The 16,638-nt window shown below is 39.9% G+C and overlaps 5 protein-coding genes across 5 annotated transcripts; 3 read left to right on the top strand and 2 right to left on the bottom strand.

Annotated features, from left to right (window-relative positions):
* Positions 1–641: 641 nt before the first annotated feature.
* MONOS_16713 (uncharacterized protein) lies at positions 642–1,202 on the top strand (the record flags this gene model as incomplete). The annotated part of the gene is made up of 1 exon (XM_067869594.1): positions 642–1,202. The coding sequence occupies one exon, from the start codon at positions 642–644 to the stop codon at positions 1,200–1,202; it is 561 nt and encodes a 186-aa protein (XP_067733956.1).
* Positions 1,203–1,918: 716 nt separating this feature from the next.
* MONOS_17074 (uncharacterized protein) lies at positions 1,919–2,209 on the top strand (the record flags this gene model as incomplete). The annotated part of the gene is made up of 1 exon (XM_067869958.1): positions 1,919–2,209. The coding sequence occupies one exon, from the start codon at positions 1,919–1,921 to the stop codon at positions 2,207–2,209; it is 291 nt and encodes a 96-aa protein (XP_067733957.1).
* Positions 2,210–4,107: 1,898 nt separating this feature from the next.
* MONOS_8887 (uncharacterized protein) lies at positions 4,108–4,784 on the top strand (the record flags this gene model as incomplete). The annotated part of the gene is made up of 2 exons (XM_067879333.1): positions 4,108–4,183; positions 4,417–4,784. The coding sequence occupies 2 exons, from the start codon at positions 4,108–4,110 to the stop codon at positions 4,782–4,784; spliced, it is 444 nt and encodes a 147-aa protein (XP_067733958.1).
* Positions 4,785–7,720: 2,936 nt separating this feature from the next.
* On the bottom strand, positions 7,721–9,001 carry MONOS_8886 (putative RNA recognition motif protein). The gene is made up of 2 exons (XM_067879332.1): positions 8,894–9,001; positions 7,721–8,776 (listed from the first exon to the last, which is right to left on the bottom strand). The coding sequence occupies exons 1-2, from the start codon at positions 8,980–8,982 to the stop codon at positions 8,023–8,025; spliced, it is 843 nt and encodes a 280-aa protein (XP_067733959.1). The 5' UTR covers positions 8,983–9,001; the 3' UTR covers positions 7,721–8,022.
* Positions 9,002–9,214: 213 nt separating this feature from the next.
* Positions 9,215–16,580, bottom strand: MONOS_8885 (putative Protein kinase; the record flags this gene model as incomplete). Its single annotated transcript, XM_067879331.1, has 10 exons — positions 9,215–10,087; positions 10,237–11,747; positions 11,849–14,185; positions 14,359–15,344; positions 15,486–15,711; positions 15,776–15,811; positions 15,866–15,932; positions 16,008–16,131; positions 16,185–16,474; positions 16,550–16,580. 10 exons carry the CDS (start codon positions 16,578–16,580, stop codon positions 9,834–9,836), a joined length of 5,862 nt encoding a protein of 1,953 aa, XP_067733960.1. The 3' UTR covers positions 9,215–9,833.
* Between the last annotated feature and the right edge of the window lie 58 nt (positions 16,581–16,638).

The following is a 16,638-nucleotide window of genomic DNA, read 5'->3' on the forward strand; positions in this document are numbered from 1 at the left end:
AGAGTTGATAGTCGAAGTACAAAGTGCAGTAGTCGATTGGGCTGTTTGAGTGGAAGATGCAAGAGCATCGGCAGAACCTGGCGCGGATGCGGGAGTTTGATAAGCCACGAAAGACATAGCGGACAGCTGGAGCAGCAGAAGTGGTGTCGCCGACGCTGCTACTGCTGAAGCCGCGGGGGGAGTTCGATAAGGAATCGGAGCTTTCGTGCGTGACTGCGGTGCATAAGAAGAAAATTATCTGGGAAGATAACAAAGTGTTAGTGAAGCTGCTTGAGTGCAAGAAGTGTGAGCCTTGTGAAGTTGTGTTAAAGATACGGGAGACATGACGGGAGCTGAACTGAAAGATGGGAGATAAGAATGTGAAGAGGATGGAGGTGGAGATGAGCAAGAGGATGATTGCGAGTCAGTCAATGGAAGAGAGAAAGTGGAAGAGAGAGAAGAAAAAGAAGGAGATGAAGACAATGAGAACTGCAACAAGATGGAGGATGAGAGAGAAGAACGAAATTTTGTTCAGCGGAGATAACATAGAAGGGAAATTGACGTCGCCAATTGAGAGAGAAAGAGAAAGAGGAAATAGAATTGAACACGAGGGTTCTTTATAGACAGAGAAAGATGGCATTTCCAAAAGCAAAGTCGATAGAATGATACATTTGGAGTCATTTGATGGAGGCAGAACATCTCTCGTTATTCCTTCCTGCGAAGAATGGCTGCTGTCAGGAAAAGTTGTGGCAGACGAAGAGTTTTTGAGTTCCATTCAACAAATGAGGGAGACAGAAGTGGCAGGGGCAAATGCTATGAGAAGGAGCAGAAGAGGAGATGGGTCATTTTGTGTTGAAGACGAAGAGGAAGAAGAGAGAAGGAAAAACGAGCTGAGTGTACTGAACGGGAGTGAGTCTGAAGCATCAATATCGACTTCGAAGAAAAGCATACGTGCTTGTGATACGTCTTCAGTGATTTTATCATTATCATCTTCAACGCCTTATTCCTCTTCTCGGAGCACCAAGACGTTTTTCCGCGATCCAAAGGATGAATCCAAAATGACAGCGAAAAGGAAGAAATGCAGCAAGGATGACATGGTTCTGTTCCAGGAAGACGAAGATTATTACTTCTGGTCAAAGAACACAACTGCAAACAAATCATTAAGCCCATCTATTTCTCAATCACAGGCATCGTCTTCATCTTCCCCTCAGATTTCTTCATGATTTCTCCACAATGTGCCAGCAAACACACAAAGGCTCCACGAAGCAACCTTCTTGTGATGATGGAAGGGATGAAGAGGAGGAAAGAGGAGAAGAAGAACACAGATTCTCTTTCGCTATGCTCATCACTGACACCTGAAAGGATACTGACTCTGATTTCAGCTAATGATATTGCGCCTGCAGATGACAAGTGGTTTGAGGAGAAAGAGAAAGATGTGGATGTAGTGAAAGGAGCAATAAACGAAGGCGAGAATGAAATTTGACGAAAGATTGAGGCGAATAAAAGAAAGGAAGTTGAGAGAAGAAAGAGAAAGAGAAGCAGAAAGAATGAAAAACTCGCCTTTCAACCAGCAAAATGCTGTTAACACAACGTCAATTGGACCGAATCAGACTCCTCAGTCAATTCCTCAGCCAACTACATCAGCATCCTTCTCTTCTTCTCCTTCCTCCTCTTCTTTATCATCATCATAACCTTCTTCTCTATCCTCACATATTCCATCTAATTTCAATCTTGTTGCCAATGCTTTGTCTTTTTCACATCAATCACTTTTCCCCCTCTTTCAATGTGATCTTTTCTCCTTCTTCCACCTACATTCAAACTCCCACTTATCAAATGAAGCATCCCGTTTCAATGCCCACTTTGCTTTCCTGTGCCAAAATTGACGGCTAATCCAGACCACATCGAACGAATTGAGTTGGAGAAAGCGATATAGCCGAAGATGGAGAAGATGCAGAAGAATGAGGCAGAGAAGGATACAAAGGAGCAGCTGGAGGAAGAGAAGGAAAACTCGGAGAAAGATCAGGAAAAGCTCGAAGACGAGCAGAAGAAGGCGCTGGAGCAGGCTGAGAAGAAGCGGGAGGCATTTGCCTCGTATCTGAAGAAGAAGAAGATTGAGAGAAGCGAATCGAATTTCAAAAGTGGAGCAAAGCAGAGGAAGGTGCGGATGAAGGAGAATGTTGAATCGCTTTCTTGTTGTTTGGATGATGAAGGAGCTGTCGATTCGAGATGATCTGTATTTTGACAGACAGGCTGTTCTATTTGGAAGCTTTGGAGATGTGTTTCCCAATAAAAGCACATTTTCAGCTGCAGAAGAAGGAAAAGATAGTATTTCTGAAAACTTATCTTCTTCAAAAGAACAACAAAAGAAGAAGAAAAAGAAGAACAAGAAGAAAATTGCATTTAAATAGAACAAAAACATTCGGAGCAAAAGCGAAGCGAAAATGCGAAGGCGTTTTTCGATGTTTAATTTGAGAGATTATTTTGCTTCTTCTTCTGCTCCTTTGCAGAAAAGCATGCTATTTGATGAATGTCTTGTGAAATACAAAGAAAATTTGCAAGCACATCAAAAAAAGCGTGAAAGAAGCTTCTTCTTCTTCTTTTCCTCTTTGGATTCTTCTGCTAATAGTGGTGAAGCTGAAGTTTCGCAGCCTTATTTGCCATTTCCAAGTACATCTGCTTCTTCTTCTTCTTCTTCTTCTTCTTCTTCTTCTTTAAAGCCTCACTCACATTCTCATTCCTCAAAGTCATCTCATTCAAAACCCAGCTCATCAACAACTACCTTATCACCTTCCTCAACAGCTGTACCAACTGCTTCATCATCATCACCTTCTTCTTCAACTTCTTCTATTTCGTCTTATTCATCAGCCTTTCAAAATACTTCTATTATAAAACAATTTTTTTATCCCCTCCAGCTTCTTGCATAGACACACAAGAAGTACAGCGATCGCACCCTCAAACTGATCTCTATTGCACATTTACGCTCAACCCTCTCGCAAAATGCTGCTGAAATCAAAAGGCAAAAAAGGATGCCAGCAGAAAGTCAGAAGCGAAACTCATCTCTTTCATCTTTTTCAGCAAAGACTCAACTGACTATTTCAACATTTTCTGCGCATTCATACTCAGTTACATATTCTTCTTCTTTGTTTTCTTCCTCTTCCTTTTCTTCTGTTTCTCAAGAACCACCTTGTTCGCCCCGCCCCACCTTTCCTTCTTTTCTCCACCACTGAGTCGGCTGTGCTGAGACTTGCGGGCAGAGTAGCACGATGGAAGACAGCGTGTTGCTGCTGCCCATTGATGGATGAGGCGTAGAGAAGCTTGTGTGCGATGGAGAAGAGGGGATTTTGGCTCGCATACTGAAATATCCGCAGGAGCTGAGGTTTGGTGAGAAAGGAATGAAGGCACTGGAAGACAGAGAGGATGAGATCTGGGCAAGGATGATGAGAGAGAAAGAGAAAAGGAAGAAGGAAAGAATGGAAAAGGAAAAGATAGGAAGAAAAGAGAAAGAAAAGAAGAAGAGGATGATAAATCCAGAAATAAGCTAAATACAAACACAGAAGCAAGTAATGTTGAAATTAACTCACAAACGTTGCCTTCATCTTCTCCTTCGTAGTCATCATCTTCTTCTTTATATTCTTCAACAAAAAGTATTTAAGAACAGAATGTGAATGCACACACAACAAATGCAGCTGATGATGCTTTTCTTCAACCTCCTCTGAATATTCCTCCTCCTCCTCCTCTTTCCACTCAAGCTCAATTCAATGCCTCTGCTCTCTTCTCAACTACTTCTTCCATACTCCACTATGCACCTCTTCTTCTTCTTCTTTTTCTTCTTCTTATCCTTCCTCTTCCTCTTCTTCGTATTCCCTTTTTCTGCTTTCTCTTCCCCATCCTCTTATTTTCCCTTCACAACTCGATTCATCTTCATCGTCTCCTTCTCCTTCTTCCCCTTCTTATCTCTCTTTCTCTCAGAGTTAAGAATGACAGATTTCAAGGTGTGTCTTTTCATCTGTTTCTTCCTTAACACGAAAGCCTGAAAGCATTGATACGAAAGGCAGAGGAGAGAGATGATTGTTAATTCAGCGCCGAGTGAATCAACAGTTGAGGAGCCACTAAGATGTGCCAGGAAAAATGACTCCGCCTCCTCATTTGAACGAGGCGATCTTGAGTGCTCAAACAGATCAAGCAGATGAGGTTGCAGCTGGCGGTTAGGGAAAATAAACAAATGGAAAGGCTTTTGCTGGTGAGCTGGAAGTTGTCGGTATACACACTCCAACAGAGCTTGTCGAGCGAGATGATAGTGAAGATGGAACGCATCATGCTGAAGAAGCATATTGACTGATTTCACAGCAAGATGAAAATAACAACACTGAAACCTCCAATGGCGAGATACGTGGTGATGAGATACTCAACAAAGTTGCTGATGTCATCGTCGAGCAGGAGCAGAGGCTGGCAACACTGAGGACGGAGAGGTTGGTGTCGGAGGGAAAGAGGGAGGAAGCGGGGAGAGCACGAAGAGCAGGGCATGTGAAGTGGAAGGAATAAACAGATATGTTGGAGGGGCGAAGGGTTCTTCAACAAGAACAAATGAGGGTGGGGTTGATGTGGGCATGTTTGCCGGCTGCAGAAAAGAGGGAAGAAGATGCAGTGAGGGATCCGTCGAGAGGAGAAGAGGGAAGAGTGTGCAGATGCGAAGGAAGAGTGAAAAAGAAATTGCAGAAGGTGAGGATGCAGTTGTTGAGAAAAGCGACAATAGCAATGAGATAGTTGTGGCGAAGAAAACAAGTTCAAGATTTCCCGAGGTTTAACGACGCGGATGAAAGCAAGGGAGATCGGTGTATCGAAGAAGGAGGAGGCGAAGATTCAGAAGGCGTTGCAGATGGCGCGGTAGATATGGAGGACGGCTGTGGAGAGTAAAGCGCAGGGGGAAAGCGGGGAGCAGTGCTGGCAGGCAGAGGTTCAGGTGTCCTGCTCGACGAACATTTAGTAGGCGCGTAAGAATGTGATTAAGGGGAGGAGTCGACATCGATGTTGGGGTCTGTGGGAGGAGTGGAAGGCGAAGTGGAGGTTGAAAATGAGAGTGGGAGGTGGGGGCCGGCTGTGGTCAGCACGAATCCGCTGAGCTCATCGATGGCAAACACCACGCAACCCAAGCCATGTGTCTGTGCCTGGCCTCGCAACCTCCTCTGGACTCGCTGCGATCTTTACACATCCCCCGCCTTCGCTCCCCTTCTCCCCACCCCTGCCATCTTCTCACACCTGCTGCACTCCACCACGCTGATGCTCCCAGTGCACATGGTCTGTGAAAACAACGTGCTCGCCACTTCTTCCAGTGTTTCGAACTTGCACAGTATCAGCCTCCAAGAGCTGATTGTTATCAGCCCGAAAATAATCATCTCTACTTTCTAAAATCACCCTTTGCATTCTCATTCAGGGTTGAAACTGAACCAAGCAAGGCTGATGAAAAATGCAAAAAAAATTATTCACATATCTGTCCAGCTTTAAAAGTGATTTTCGAAGAGGAAGAAATAGCACAGAGAAATATATTCAGAAAAATAATTGAATGGAATGTTCACCAAGCAAATTAGGCAATGCTAAAAAGAAAAACAGATGATAAAAAAGATGTATTCATAATTGTTGTGAGCTTTTTTAGTGAAAAAAGTGAAATTTTTCTTATTTCTTTTTAATTTTTTTTGATTCTAACTTTGCAATTTTTAAAAATAACTTTGATCAATCTATTTAAATAACTTCTTTGAAGTATTATTTATTTCCAAGCAAATATCAACGACAAATTGTTGTATGTCTGATAAATATCTTGTTATGCTATCACATTTTCTATATGTGTTAATGTGAATTGTTTCATTTCAACAAAAGTTTTAAGATCTTCAATATTTATATATAAATTTCTTTCCAATAACATCATAAAACTTATTATAATATAAAAAATTATTGATTTCATATAGTTATTATTGTTATCATGTTGTATTAACGATTAGGCAAGTATCTTGTTCTTTTTATTGAATTCTTTATATTTTTGAATAATTTTTTATGTTTTTTTCAAAATATGAAATAAAAACAATTTGAAATGAATTAAAATCAAAAAATAAGCAATAACAACTATATACAAAGCAATATTTTTGCATGATCATCATTTTTATTTTTCTTTTTTAAGCAACCCTTAATGAAAATTTTTTATGATCAAACGTCGGAATTTTTTATGATATCAAAAAAAATCACCCATTTAGAAAATAGTCACTTATATGAGAGATAATTGTAGAAGAAATATTTGCATGCAAAATAATAATTACTATATTTATATATATGGGGGAAAATACAGACTTTCAAGCTTTTGATGCACAAAGCATGAAAAAATAGTTACGCTCATAACTTCATTTCGCTTTCTCAGATTTCAAAATATATTTGATTATCATATTTGCAAACATGTTTCGTTGAAATCAAAACATAAAGTTTTCCAACATTTCACGATTGTCAAAAAATTGAACCATTTTTATAATATTATTTGGTATTTAATAGTCAATGAAAAGTGCATAACTTTTTTTTGAAAATGCCTGAAGTGAAATATTTTACCCCATATGGAGTGTGAATTTATGTTATTCTGATTATTGAGTCGAAAATGTGAAATATTCAAATAGAAAATAATTTCATATTTTGATCATATTTAAGATCATTCTCTCGAAATTTCACAATAATGGAAACAATAATTTGATGATACAATCATAAGATTTCTCGAGAAGTTATGCAAGCAGGTGCATACCTTTGATCAAGATCTTAAATCTTAATTAAATTTGAAAATTTAACATTCGCGATATTTCAAAAAGAATGACCTATAATATGAAGATGATAAAACAAAAACAACCAAGTTTAAATCCACATGATAATTATGCATTAACAATGGTTGAAATATCTTAACGAATATTTGGTTTTCAATTAACGAAGAAACTTTTCTTTTATTATCAAGTTTTCAAGGTTTAATAATGTAATCACGATGAGCAACATATGAATCTTTAAAGAAAAGAAGGGTAATTATTTTTTTTAAATACAGATATCGCACAAAATACCGGACAAGATAGATTTCTCAAAAACTTCAAGAGGAATGATTCTGACAATTTTCCTCAAAAAACATATCAACAAAACAAACTCAATTGATAAACGAGACTTTAAAAATATCTTCATTTGTGCTTGGAAAAAATTATTTTTATATTCTCGGAGAAAGACAAAATCCAATTTCTTCGAAACTTCAAAAATTGATTCTAATGAGCACAAATGAAGATATTTTTAAAGTCTCGTTTATCAATTGAGTTTGTATTGACGAGATGAATTTTGAGGAAATTTGTCAGAATTATACCTTATGCAGTTATTGTGAAATCGATCTTGTCCTGTATTTAATGCGATGTCCGGTATTTTTATGCGATATCTGTATAACATTTTTTCGGTGTGTGAATGAATGTTTTGTTTTTATCATTAGCTTGGGAATTTCAATCAGAAGCTCTTCACATTGCAATATTTGAAAAACTCAATGTTAAAGATAAAAAAATAAAAAAAAGAGAAATTGACGCTCATATTATGATTTTTCTTTATCTTTTTATTTCAGTTTTTCTTTTCTTTTCTTTCTTTCTTTCGTTATTTCTCTCTCTCTCTCTCTCTTTCTTTCTTTTTTCTTTTCTTTTCTTTTTTTTTTTTTATGAATTTCCTTCAGTTTAAACAAGTGATCATTTATCTTTTCTCAACAGAGTTATTAAAATCAAAAACGAAAATAATTTCTTTGAAAACATAATATTATCATTATTATTAGAACATTGACTTATTTTGATAATTCATTTTTGATATAAATAAAATTTAAATAGCTACTAAGATGTTAATATTTTTCAATGTGGTTCAATAAAGAGTTTCACAGAAAAGAATAAAAATAAGTAACATTGAAAGGGAATGCTAAAATTCATTCGAATCAAGAAAGAATATAATATTTGATTTATTTTCCCGTTACGCAAATGATCCATAGGGACAATAAAACGAGAAAGATATCAATTACTGCTTATCAGGCGATGCAATTTGGCTGGATTCTTTTTGCTCGCTGTTGTCAGATGTCTTTTTTGAGTCTGTTGACTGAATTAAAGCAGGATGAATCCTACATTCTCTATCTTGAATCTTGATGGTCTGATGCTCTGCAAGAACTTTCTTTTGTTCTTCTTCATTTTCAAATTCAATATATCCAAAGCCCAAATTAAGCAACGTATTGAACTGTTGGTGCGGTACAATTACTTCTTTCACTTTGTAGTTTTCAAAACATTTTTGCAGTTCATCAGCTTTCAAATTAAATGGAATATTGGAAATATGGATGCGAGTTGCAGATGTTGGAGCTGAAGAATCAAATGGACGACGCTTTCGAATTGCTGCTCTTTGACGAAGAGGCTGTCTTGAAAATCTTGGCTGTTGACCCCAACCTGCTCTGAAAGTCGGAGCTCCAAATTGTCCCGGATATCTCATTCCATAGCCTCTTCTAGGAAATCCATAATAGCCACCAAATCTTCTCTGGAATCCTCCTGGTCTCTGAAATTGTTGTCGTCTTGGGGCACCACGACGTTCTCCACGGCGACCTCTTCCAACCTTTGCATTTAATTGTTGATTATCTTCTCTTGCATATTCAACTTTTATTTGTCTGCCTTCAAGATTATATCCATTAAAGCGTCGACGAACTTGTTCTGCAGTTGCAGCATCATTCATCTCGACAAATCCATATCCTTTAGAAACACCATCCTGAATTTCTATTGTTGCATTAACCCTGCATAAATAAAACAAGAAAAGTTGTCAAAAATTGATATAAAGATACGTAATGAAAAAAATATATTTAATTACCAAAAAATTAAGCAAATAAAACTTCTAAAATTTGAGTTCATACACAATTCCAACTGATTCAAAGAGTTTACCGATTGTAACAGCGGTAGTAGTTGTGTTTAGATTTGAGACAAATAACTTTGAAGATTGCATCTAACGATCGTAGTCCCATTTATATAGTTTTTCAGAAAACTCAAAAAAAAATATTTTATTATCACAAGCTTAAAAAAAATCAAAGTGCATAATATTATGTTAATACGCGTGGTTTGTTTAATTTATAAATCGGTACTATTCAATTTATTTTCGAAATGAATATCAATTTTTCTTTTTGAGTTTTTCGTTGTTTAATGTTATTTTCAAGGAAAATTGTTTTTTTCAATAATTCTCATATATTGGCTCTTATTCCCTTTGTTATGATATGTCATAATTTTTAAATAATTGAATGAGCATCAATTATTGAGATCAAAAAAATCAAATATTCAAATTCAATAGGAAAAGAAATAATTCAAATAAAAGTAATTGCTCGTCCTTTATACAAAAACACGACTTGAAAATTTGATAGAATGTGAAAGAAGAACGGATGTTTATTTACTAATCATCTAAAAGTTGATGATTTTTTTTTTAAAATATTATTTTGAAATCAAATTGTTAACAACATTATTACAAATTACATGAAGCTCAACAACACATTTGTCCTCGACAATGATGTACATCAACTATTAAAACGACCAACGAATCCATCATGAAATATATGAAATGAATCAAAATAGTGACTTTTAATAAAAAATTAGAAGGAATGCGCTAAGAAAAGACATAACTCATATAAAAAGGATAAACACTTGAAATAGCAAAAAAAAAAGCCGAAATCAAATAAAAAGTCAGACAAAACGAATTAAAAAGCAATAGGCTAACTAGAAATTATTAAACAGATAAAATGCAAGATAATCAAAAACAGTATGTCTCTTCGCTTTCTCAAAAAAAATAATTAGAACCAAAAACAAAGTTTAGTTGATCCCTCTAAGAACTTCCAGATACGTCACTGCCAGTAAACTTATTTGGTTATTTGCGCTTTTAGTAAGAGATTCAATATGACCGTACATCGTAGACTCTCTGATTATTTGCTTCGAAGCATTATTCCCAATTTCCACTATGTTCAGCAAAGTTCTGAGGCTTAAGTCAACAATCTTGTCACACGGCACGTGGAGAAGGCGAAGCAGGACAACATAAAAATCTTCTTCAAACAAAGCAGGGTGATTTTCTATTGAATTGTAAGCACATTCAAAATATGAACAGAATGCAATCACAATTTAATCACAATAATAATTATGATAATAACAATAGTAATAGTAATAGCAATGATAATTAAAGATTGAAAGAAATAACTGTTAAATGAAAACTGAACCATACCCTGATTCCTCGATATTTTCTCAATCGAAAACAAAGCAGCAGTCAGCTCTGTTATTGCCCTCTGCTGCAACGCTGCTTTCACTCTGACACCATCCGCTGCCTGCTCAAAGACTGCCATCTCCTTCACAACCGAATGCTTCAAGTACATCACAACTGACATATGCCTCAAGGGCACTTTCTGTGACTTGTACAGAAGAGCTATCGACTGCGCAGCCAGTTTGGCTGATCTGTGTGTGACAGCGCGGCTGAAGAGATCGAATACAAACTCCACAAGCTGCGTCTCTTCTGCTGCCGAGTGAAAAGGATGCGGCCGAAACAGCGCCGATGAGTCGAGCTCTGACAAACCTGGCTGCTCAATCGCTGGCTGCTCTGCTGTTTTGTCTTCACCCACACGAAGCCCTGCAATAACCATGTTTGAGATGATCAGCATGCCATTGTCCACAATCGTCTTTACTGCCTCGCTCAACATGTCCATTTCTTCTCTTCTCCTCTTCTTCAGCTGCAGTTTCCTTTCTTGGTCCTTCCGAACGTAGTCTTCTTTGACCATCCCTTCAATCTGCGTGTATTCTGGTTTCATTCTCTCGTTTTCTTGCTCTAAACTTTGCCTTTCTTTCTCCTTCGCCTCCATTTTCTCTTGTTCATTCAGCACTGAGTTAATCATCCGACGAACAATGCCAAGAAAGCCATCTTCAAATAGCTTCTTCTTCTGTTCGGGTGACTGTAGAAACACAACAGTCCTCAGCAAAACACACAAAGAGGAAGGAAACGGGAGCAGCGATCCGTCTGAAGCAGGAGATGCCAATGAAATAGCTGACAGGCCTTTGGAGGAAGAGGAGGAGGAAGAAGAAGAGGCAGAAACAGAAACAGAAGCAGAAGAACCAGAAGAGGAAAGAGATAAAGATTGAGACGCGTCAAACGACTGCGACACGAGAGAAGAAGGCTCAAACGTGTTGATGAGGGCAACAGCAGTCTGAGAGAGAGACATCAGAAGCGGTGGCAGGCAACACCTGATTTCTCCTTCTCTGTTGGCAGCCTTCACAAACAAGATGAATGAATGCACCGCCAAACAGATGGCATTCACTGAGTCAAACGAGACGCTGCGGTGAAGTGAGAGAGAAGACAGAGAAGAGTCGAGGGGAGGCGCAAGCTGGGAGGCAAGGCGGGAGTATGAGAGTGTGGGAGAAGAAGAAGAAGAAGAAGAAGAAGAAGAAGAAGAAGAAGAAGAAGAGGCAGTAGTTGTAGAAGTAGAAGAAGACAACGATGATGATGATGATGATGCAAAGCAGCAGCTGAGGAAGTGGTTAGCTCGGCGCAAAAACTGCTCGTCCAGAAGAAGTTCCATGTGCTCAGCAACAGGCAGAGCGACCAGCAGGAGCAGATTCTGAAAGACAGCATCGGATGGAACCTCAAAGAACTCGAAAGAAGAACGAGGGGGCTCTTCATCAGAAGAGACACAGGAATCAGATGAGGCTTCAGTTGTATCTTTGGTTGTGTCTGCTTGAGGGGGAAGTCTGATGGAATATTTTTTGATAAATTAATGCAATGCATATAGACAATAACATCATATAAAACAACGCATTATGAGTTGGGAATAAAAAAAGAAAAAACATACGGGAATGCTCTTATCACGTCAACTGGCTTCATTCCCAGCAGTTGTGTGGCGGATTGGCTGTCACACAGCATCTCCTTCAGCATCTGAGACACAGAGTGGTATCTTTCAGTAGCACTCTGATAGAGAATGGCATAGGAAGCTGGCAGACTGCCAATCAATGAAGAAGAAGAAGAAAAGGAAGAAGAAAAAGGAGAAGAAGGAGAAGAAGAGAAAGAAGAAGAAGAAGTCGAAGACAAAGCAATGCTGTCATGAAGTGAGTAAACAGACGGTGAATTCAATGCAGATGACATCCTCAGGGGATGCTGAGAAGGCAGCAGCGGAGTGAACGAGGTAGATGAAGGTGTGGCTGAGCTGAGGGGAGTCTGAAGCCCCAGCAGACGCGAAGGAGGAGGAGGAGGAGAAGACGAAGGAGGAGGAGAAGATGAAGAAGACGCAGCTGTCATTTCTCTTGTGAACACAGCTGAGTGCTGCTGAAGCAACGCTGCCGTCGAAGGCGAGAGGTAAGCTGACATCTGTGCAGGTTTCACTGCGATGTCCTTCAAGCAGCCCAGAATCTCGCTGCCCATTTCAGCTGGGGAAGCATCCGTGACTGCTGAATGGACGAGCACGAAGAAGGCGACGTTGGCGCGGGTGTCGGCGGGGAGGTCCCAGTGGAAGCAGGTACAGCAGCGCTCAACAATGTGCAGCACCCGCATGTTCTCCAGCCACATCCGACACACAAGCACATCCTCTTTGCCGGTGTCAACAGGGCTGGTTAAGGAAATGTAAGAAGAAGAAGAAGAAGAGAAAGAATCCATCGAATTACTTAAATATGCTCCTTCCATGCTGCTTTCACCAAGAGAGTCTATTCTTTCTTTGAAGTGCTCAATGTAATACTTGTTCCTCAATGCCTGTGCAGGTGTGATGCCCAGGCCAGCAGACAAAGAAGACGATGATTGCAGAGAAGATGGCGATTGAGCCTGCAATTGATTAGCAGCAGAAGAAGCACCAGAAGCATCAGGAGAAGCAGTGGTTGCCCTGTTCTTCAGTGCCAGCACAACCGTGATAGAGTCAACAAGCACCGTTGTCTTCAGATCAGCTATGATTCGCTTCTCTTCGTCTCCTGCGCCGTCGTCCAGGTGCTCCAGCATGTGCTGGATGAGGCTGCCCTGCAGCAGCTTCATCGCCGACTGCACAAAATTCAGTGTCTTCTTCCGCCTCTTCGCAAGACCTTGTTCAGACGCTGGTGGTGTCATTGCTGGCTTCACAGGAGTGCTGAAGGGGTGGGACTGGAATGAAGGGTTGAGCGAGGAAGAGGAAGAAGAAGGATCTGAAGAATACTGCTGGGTGGATACAGGAGATGATGATGCTTCGGGAGAGGAAGGAAGCTGAGAAGAAGGAGAAGGAGAAGGAGAAGAAGAAAGAGGAAGAGGAATATAGCGATACTTCAGGATTTGTATGAAGACGCGGTGGAAGAGAAGCAGGACACGTATTTTGATGCCATTTGCGATGGAGGCGAGGGAAGCAGCTGAAGATGAGGCAAAGAAAGAAGCAGGAGGAGTGAATTTTGAGGCCGCCACGAACGAATCAGTCTGTTCAGCCGGATTTGAAGCGCCTGGGGTGAGGAAAGTGGAGAGGGAGGCGATGGGCTGTGCGGTGCAGTGGAGAAGAGGCAGAAGAGCACGGATGACGTCGTCGTTGATCAGAGGGAGCACAAAAAAGGGTGTTTCGAGGAAGGCAAAGAGGAGAGAAAGGAGAGTGTGGATGCGGTCGACAGAGGAGAAAGTGAGGGGAAGAGGAGGGATCGATGGCACACGGGCAAACAGATCATCTGTTTGCATTCCATCAGATGATCTGGAATTAGTTGGAGAAGAAGAAGAAGCAGGAGAAGCATGAGAAAAAGGCGACTGCGGAGGAAACAGGAGGGCGAAGTCCTTCTGAGGGATGTATGTGGCCATGAGGAGCTTTGCAATGCCTGCAAACACGTGCCGTGCTGCAAACTCTTTCTTTGTCTTTTCAGTGGCTGGGTCTAAGTGTGTGTTGGAGGCATACATCTGCTGCTGCTGCAGCTGGAAAAGAGAGATGTCGGTTTGAAGAGAAGAGCCTGGCTGTTGTTGCTGTTGTTGTCTGAACAGATCAGAGTTCTGTGTGTTTCTTAGAGAAGAAGAAAGGACTTGTGAGGAGAGAGGCGTCTGGGGGGAGTAAATGGATGGCTGAGGAGGGGAATATTCAGAAGGGTCAGAGAAAGATGGAGAGGAAGGAGAGGCAGAAGAGATAGAAGAGATTGGACAGACAGCAGAGGTGATGATGCGGAGTGCTTGGGAGATGTTGGCGTCTTCTGTGAAGGGATCGCAATATCTGGATTGAGGAAAGGTTAAATAAATAAATAAATAAAGAAATAAATAAATAATATTATATTATATTGTATGTTTGTTGGTTGAGTCAAGGAAAGCATTAGTTGGATTAATGTTAAAGAAGATGAAAATAATCATCGATTATAACAATAATAATAACAATAATAAGTACAACACCTCAACACTTTCACAAGATTGCCAGGCGTATCAAAGCTAATCGTAAAAGGCTTTTCTTGCGCCACTTCTGCACTTGGCTTTAGTTCTGGAATGTTTTTCTTATTGGCATTCGATGACTTCTTAGGCTTATCTTTCATTGCAGCGTTGCTTTGGTTTTTCTTGTCTTTTCTCATTTTGTGAGATGAAGATTTCTTTGATCGATATTTTGTTTCATAATCTTCTTCTTCTTCTTCCTCCTCCTCTTCTTCCTCTTCCTCTTCTTCCTCCTCCTCCTCTTCCTCTTCTTCTTCCTCTCTCTTCTTCTTCTTCAGATACATCCCTTGTGCCAGCATCCTTTCTCTCTGAGCTCTCTGCTGCTGCTGTTGTTGAAGCTGCATCTGCTGCTTCCTTCTTCTCATCAGCTCCATCTGCTGCTCCACACTCCTCTGCGGCACTCGATACGACGCATTCACTTGAGAACCCATTTGAGATCCCATTTGAGGATTCAACGGAGAAATCATCGGAGAATTAGACGCAGCACGCATAGAAGCAGAGGTGGCGGGTGTGGCAGCTGAGAGGTCAGAGGTCGAAGACAGCGAGCCGAACGAGGCGGTGGAAGAGGAAGAGGCGAGGTACGGGAATGAAGAGACAGACGGAGTGGAAGAAGGATGGAGGGGCATCTCTTGCTTTGTCTGGCTGAGCAGCTTCAGCTCGTCTCTCTGCCGCAGAAAGAGCTGAATGTCGCTTTCCTGCTTCTTCTTCAGCTGCTCGTCGTCATTCATTGAATCGCTACTCGCTAAAGAAGAAGAAGAAGAAGATGATGAAGGCACCATCGATGAAGCAGCTGGCTTTGATGATGAAGGCTGTGCCCGAGGACGAGGGCGCTGTGGAGACGGGGCAGACGGAGGAGCACTGGAAATGCCTGCTTTCTTCCGGATGATGCTGACTGCCTTTTGGATCTGAGGGACCTCCAGCAGCTCATCGACGGTGGGGCGGTCGTTGAAGTTCTGATAAAAGATGACAGGAAATAAGAGTGTGAATTAAAAAAGTCCAAGTGTGAAGAAGAATTGTTAGAAGATAGTTGAATTTGACGATTTCAATGAAAAAATTGAAGTTATGCAAAAAAGAAAAAAAGTCAGAAAACACACGATTTTCAACATTCTGCGAATGATAGATTGAAGCAGTGCGTCAACGTGAGGAGGAAACTGAAGATTGTCAGAATTCAGTTTCGGAGGAATAACATAAGTGTCACTCGATTGCAGATGTTCAAACGACGGGATAACATCTGCGGTGAACGGCTCAAACGGATATGCGTGTGTTGACAACTCATACAAAATGACGCCTAACGAATAAATGTCACTTGCAGGAGTTCGACTATAAAAAAACACAAATTGAAATGGAAAAAAGAAATACCAAGAAATAGAAGATATTGACATACAGTCCAACTTTGATAAGCTCTGGAGCGGCATAACGACTTTGAATTAAATGGAATTAAAAGTGACATTGAAAAATGCAACAAAAAGCACACTGAATTGAAGGATCAGAATAATCAGAGCTTCTTGTTGAATCCAAACATTGCATCAAACAATAATCACCTTAAATGCAGTGAAAAAAAAAATTTCAAAACAAAATTAACTTTTAATCATATTGTAGTTGCAGATTCTTCAAACTATGTTTACAAAAGCCGTCGGTGTCAATGAATATGTTTTCAGGTTTAAGGTTACCGTGCATTTTCCCACGCGAATAAAGCTCACTTAAACCTATCAGTAAATGCGTCATAAAATCCCATATGGTCTTTTCAAAGTACACAAAAAATTAATGCTTGTTCAGTTCAAAATAAAATATACTTTATTTGGCAATGGTTGAGTTCTTGCGCGAAGAATAGAACGAAGACTCCCTTTTGGACAATAATCCATTACCAGATAGCAATATTGTGCATCTCGAAAAACAGCATGATTTTTTATTAAAAATCTGCTATTAACATTTGGCAAATCAAGTATTACTTGTGGGATTGAAGAAATAGGAGAAATGCGCTTTAACGGCATTTGCTTCCAAACGTATTTCTTATCAGAATGAACGTGCGTAATTTGATAGACTTCTCCAACAAATCCAGCACCTATTAGATCTCCAACACAAACTTTAAAATAATAATTCATAATTGAAATAAATAACAAGAATTATATTTATACAACTCAAAAAATTGAAAGCATACATTGCTCATAACTGAAAGAGCTGTTTGTCATTTTAGAAACGCTGTTCTCTTTCGAAAAATCAGCGTGAATATTTTTATTATTCCCACAA

Source organism: Monocercomonoides exilis, assembly GCF_001643675.1.
Source record: "Monocercomonoides exilis strain PA203 chromosome Unknown scaffold6-2077815, whole genome shotgun sequence".
NCBI classification, from domain to species: Eukaryota; Preaxostyla; order Oxymonadida; family Polymastigidae; genus Monocercomonoides; species Monocercomonoides exilis.

Coding starts and splice junctions, on each gene's coding strand:
- MONOS_8886 (XM_067879332.1), bottom strand. CDS start 8,982: ATGCAATCTTCAAAGTTATTTGTCTCAAATCTAAACACAACTACTACC. Junction 8,777..8,893: donor TTTGAATCAGTTGGAATTGT/GTATGAACTCAA, acceptor TTATTTATGCAG/GGTTAATGCAACAATAGAAA.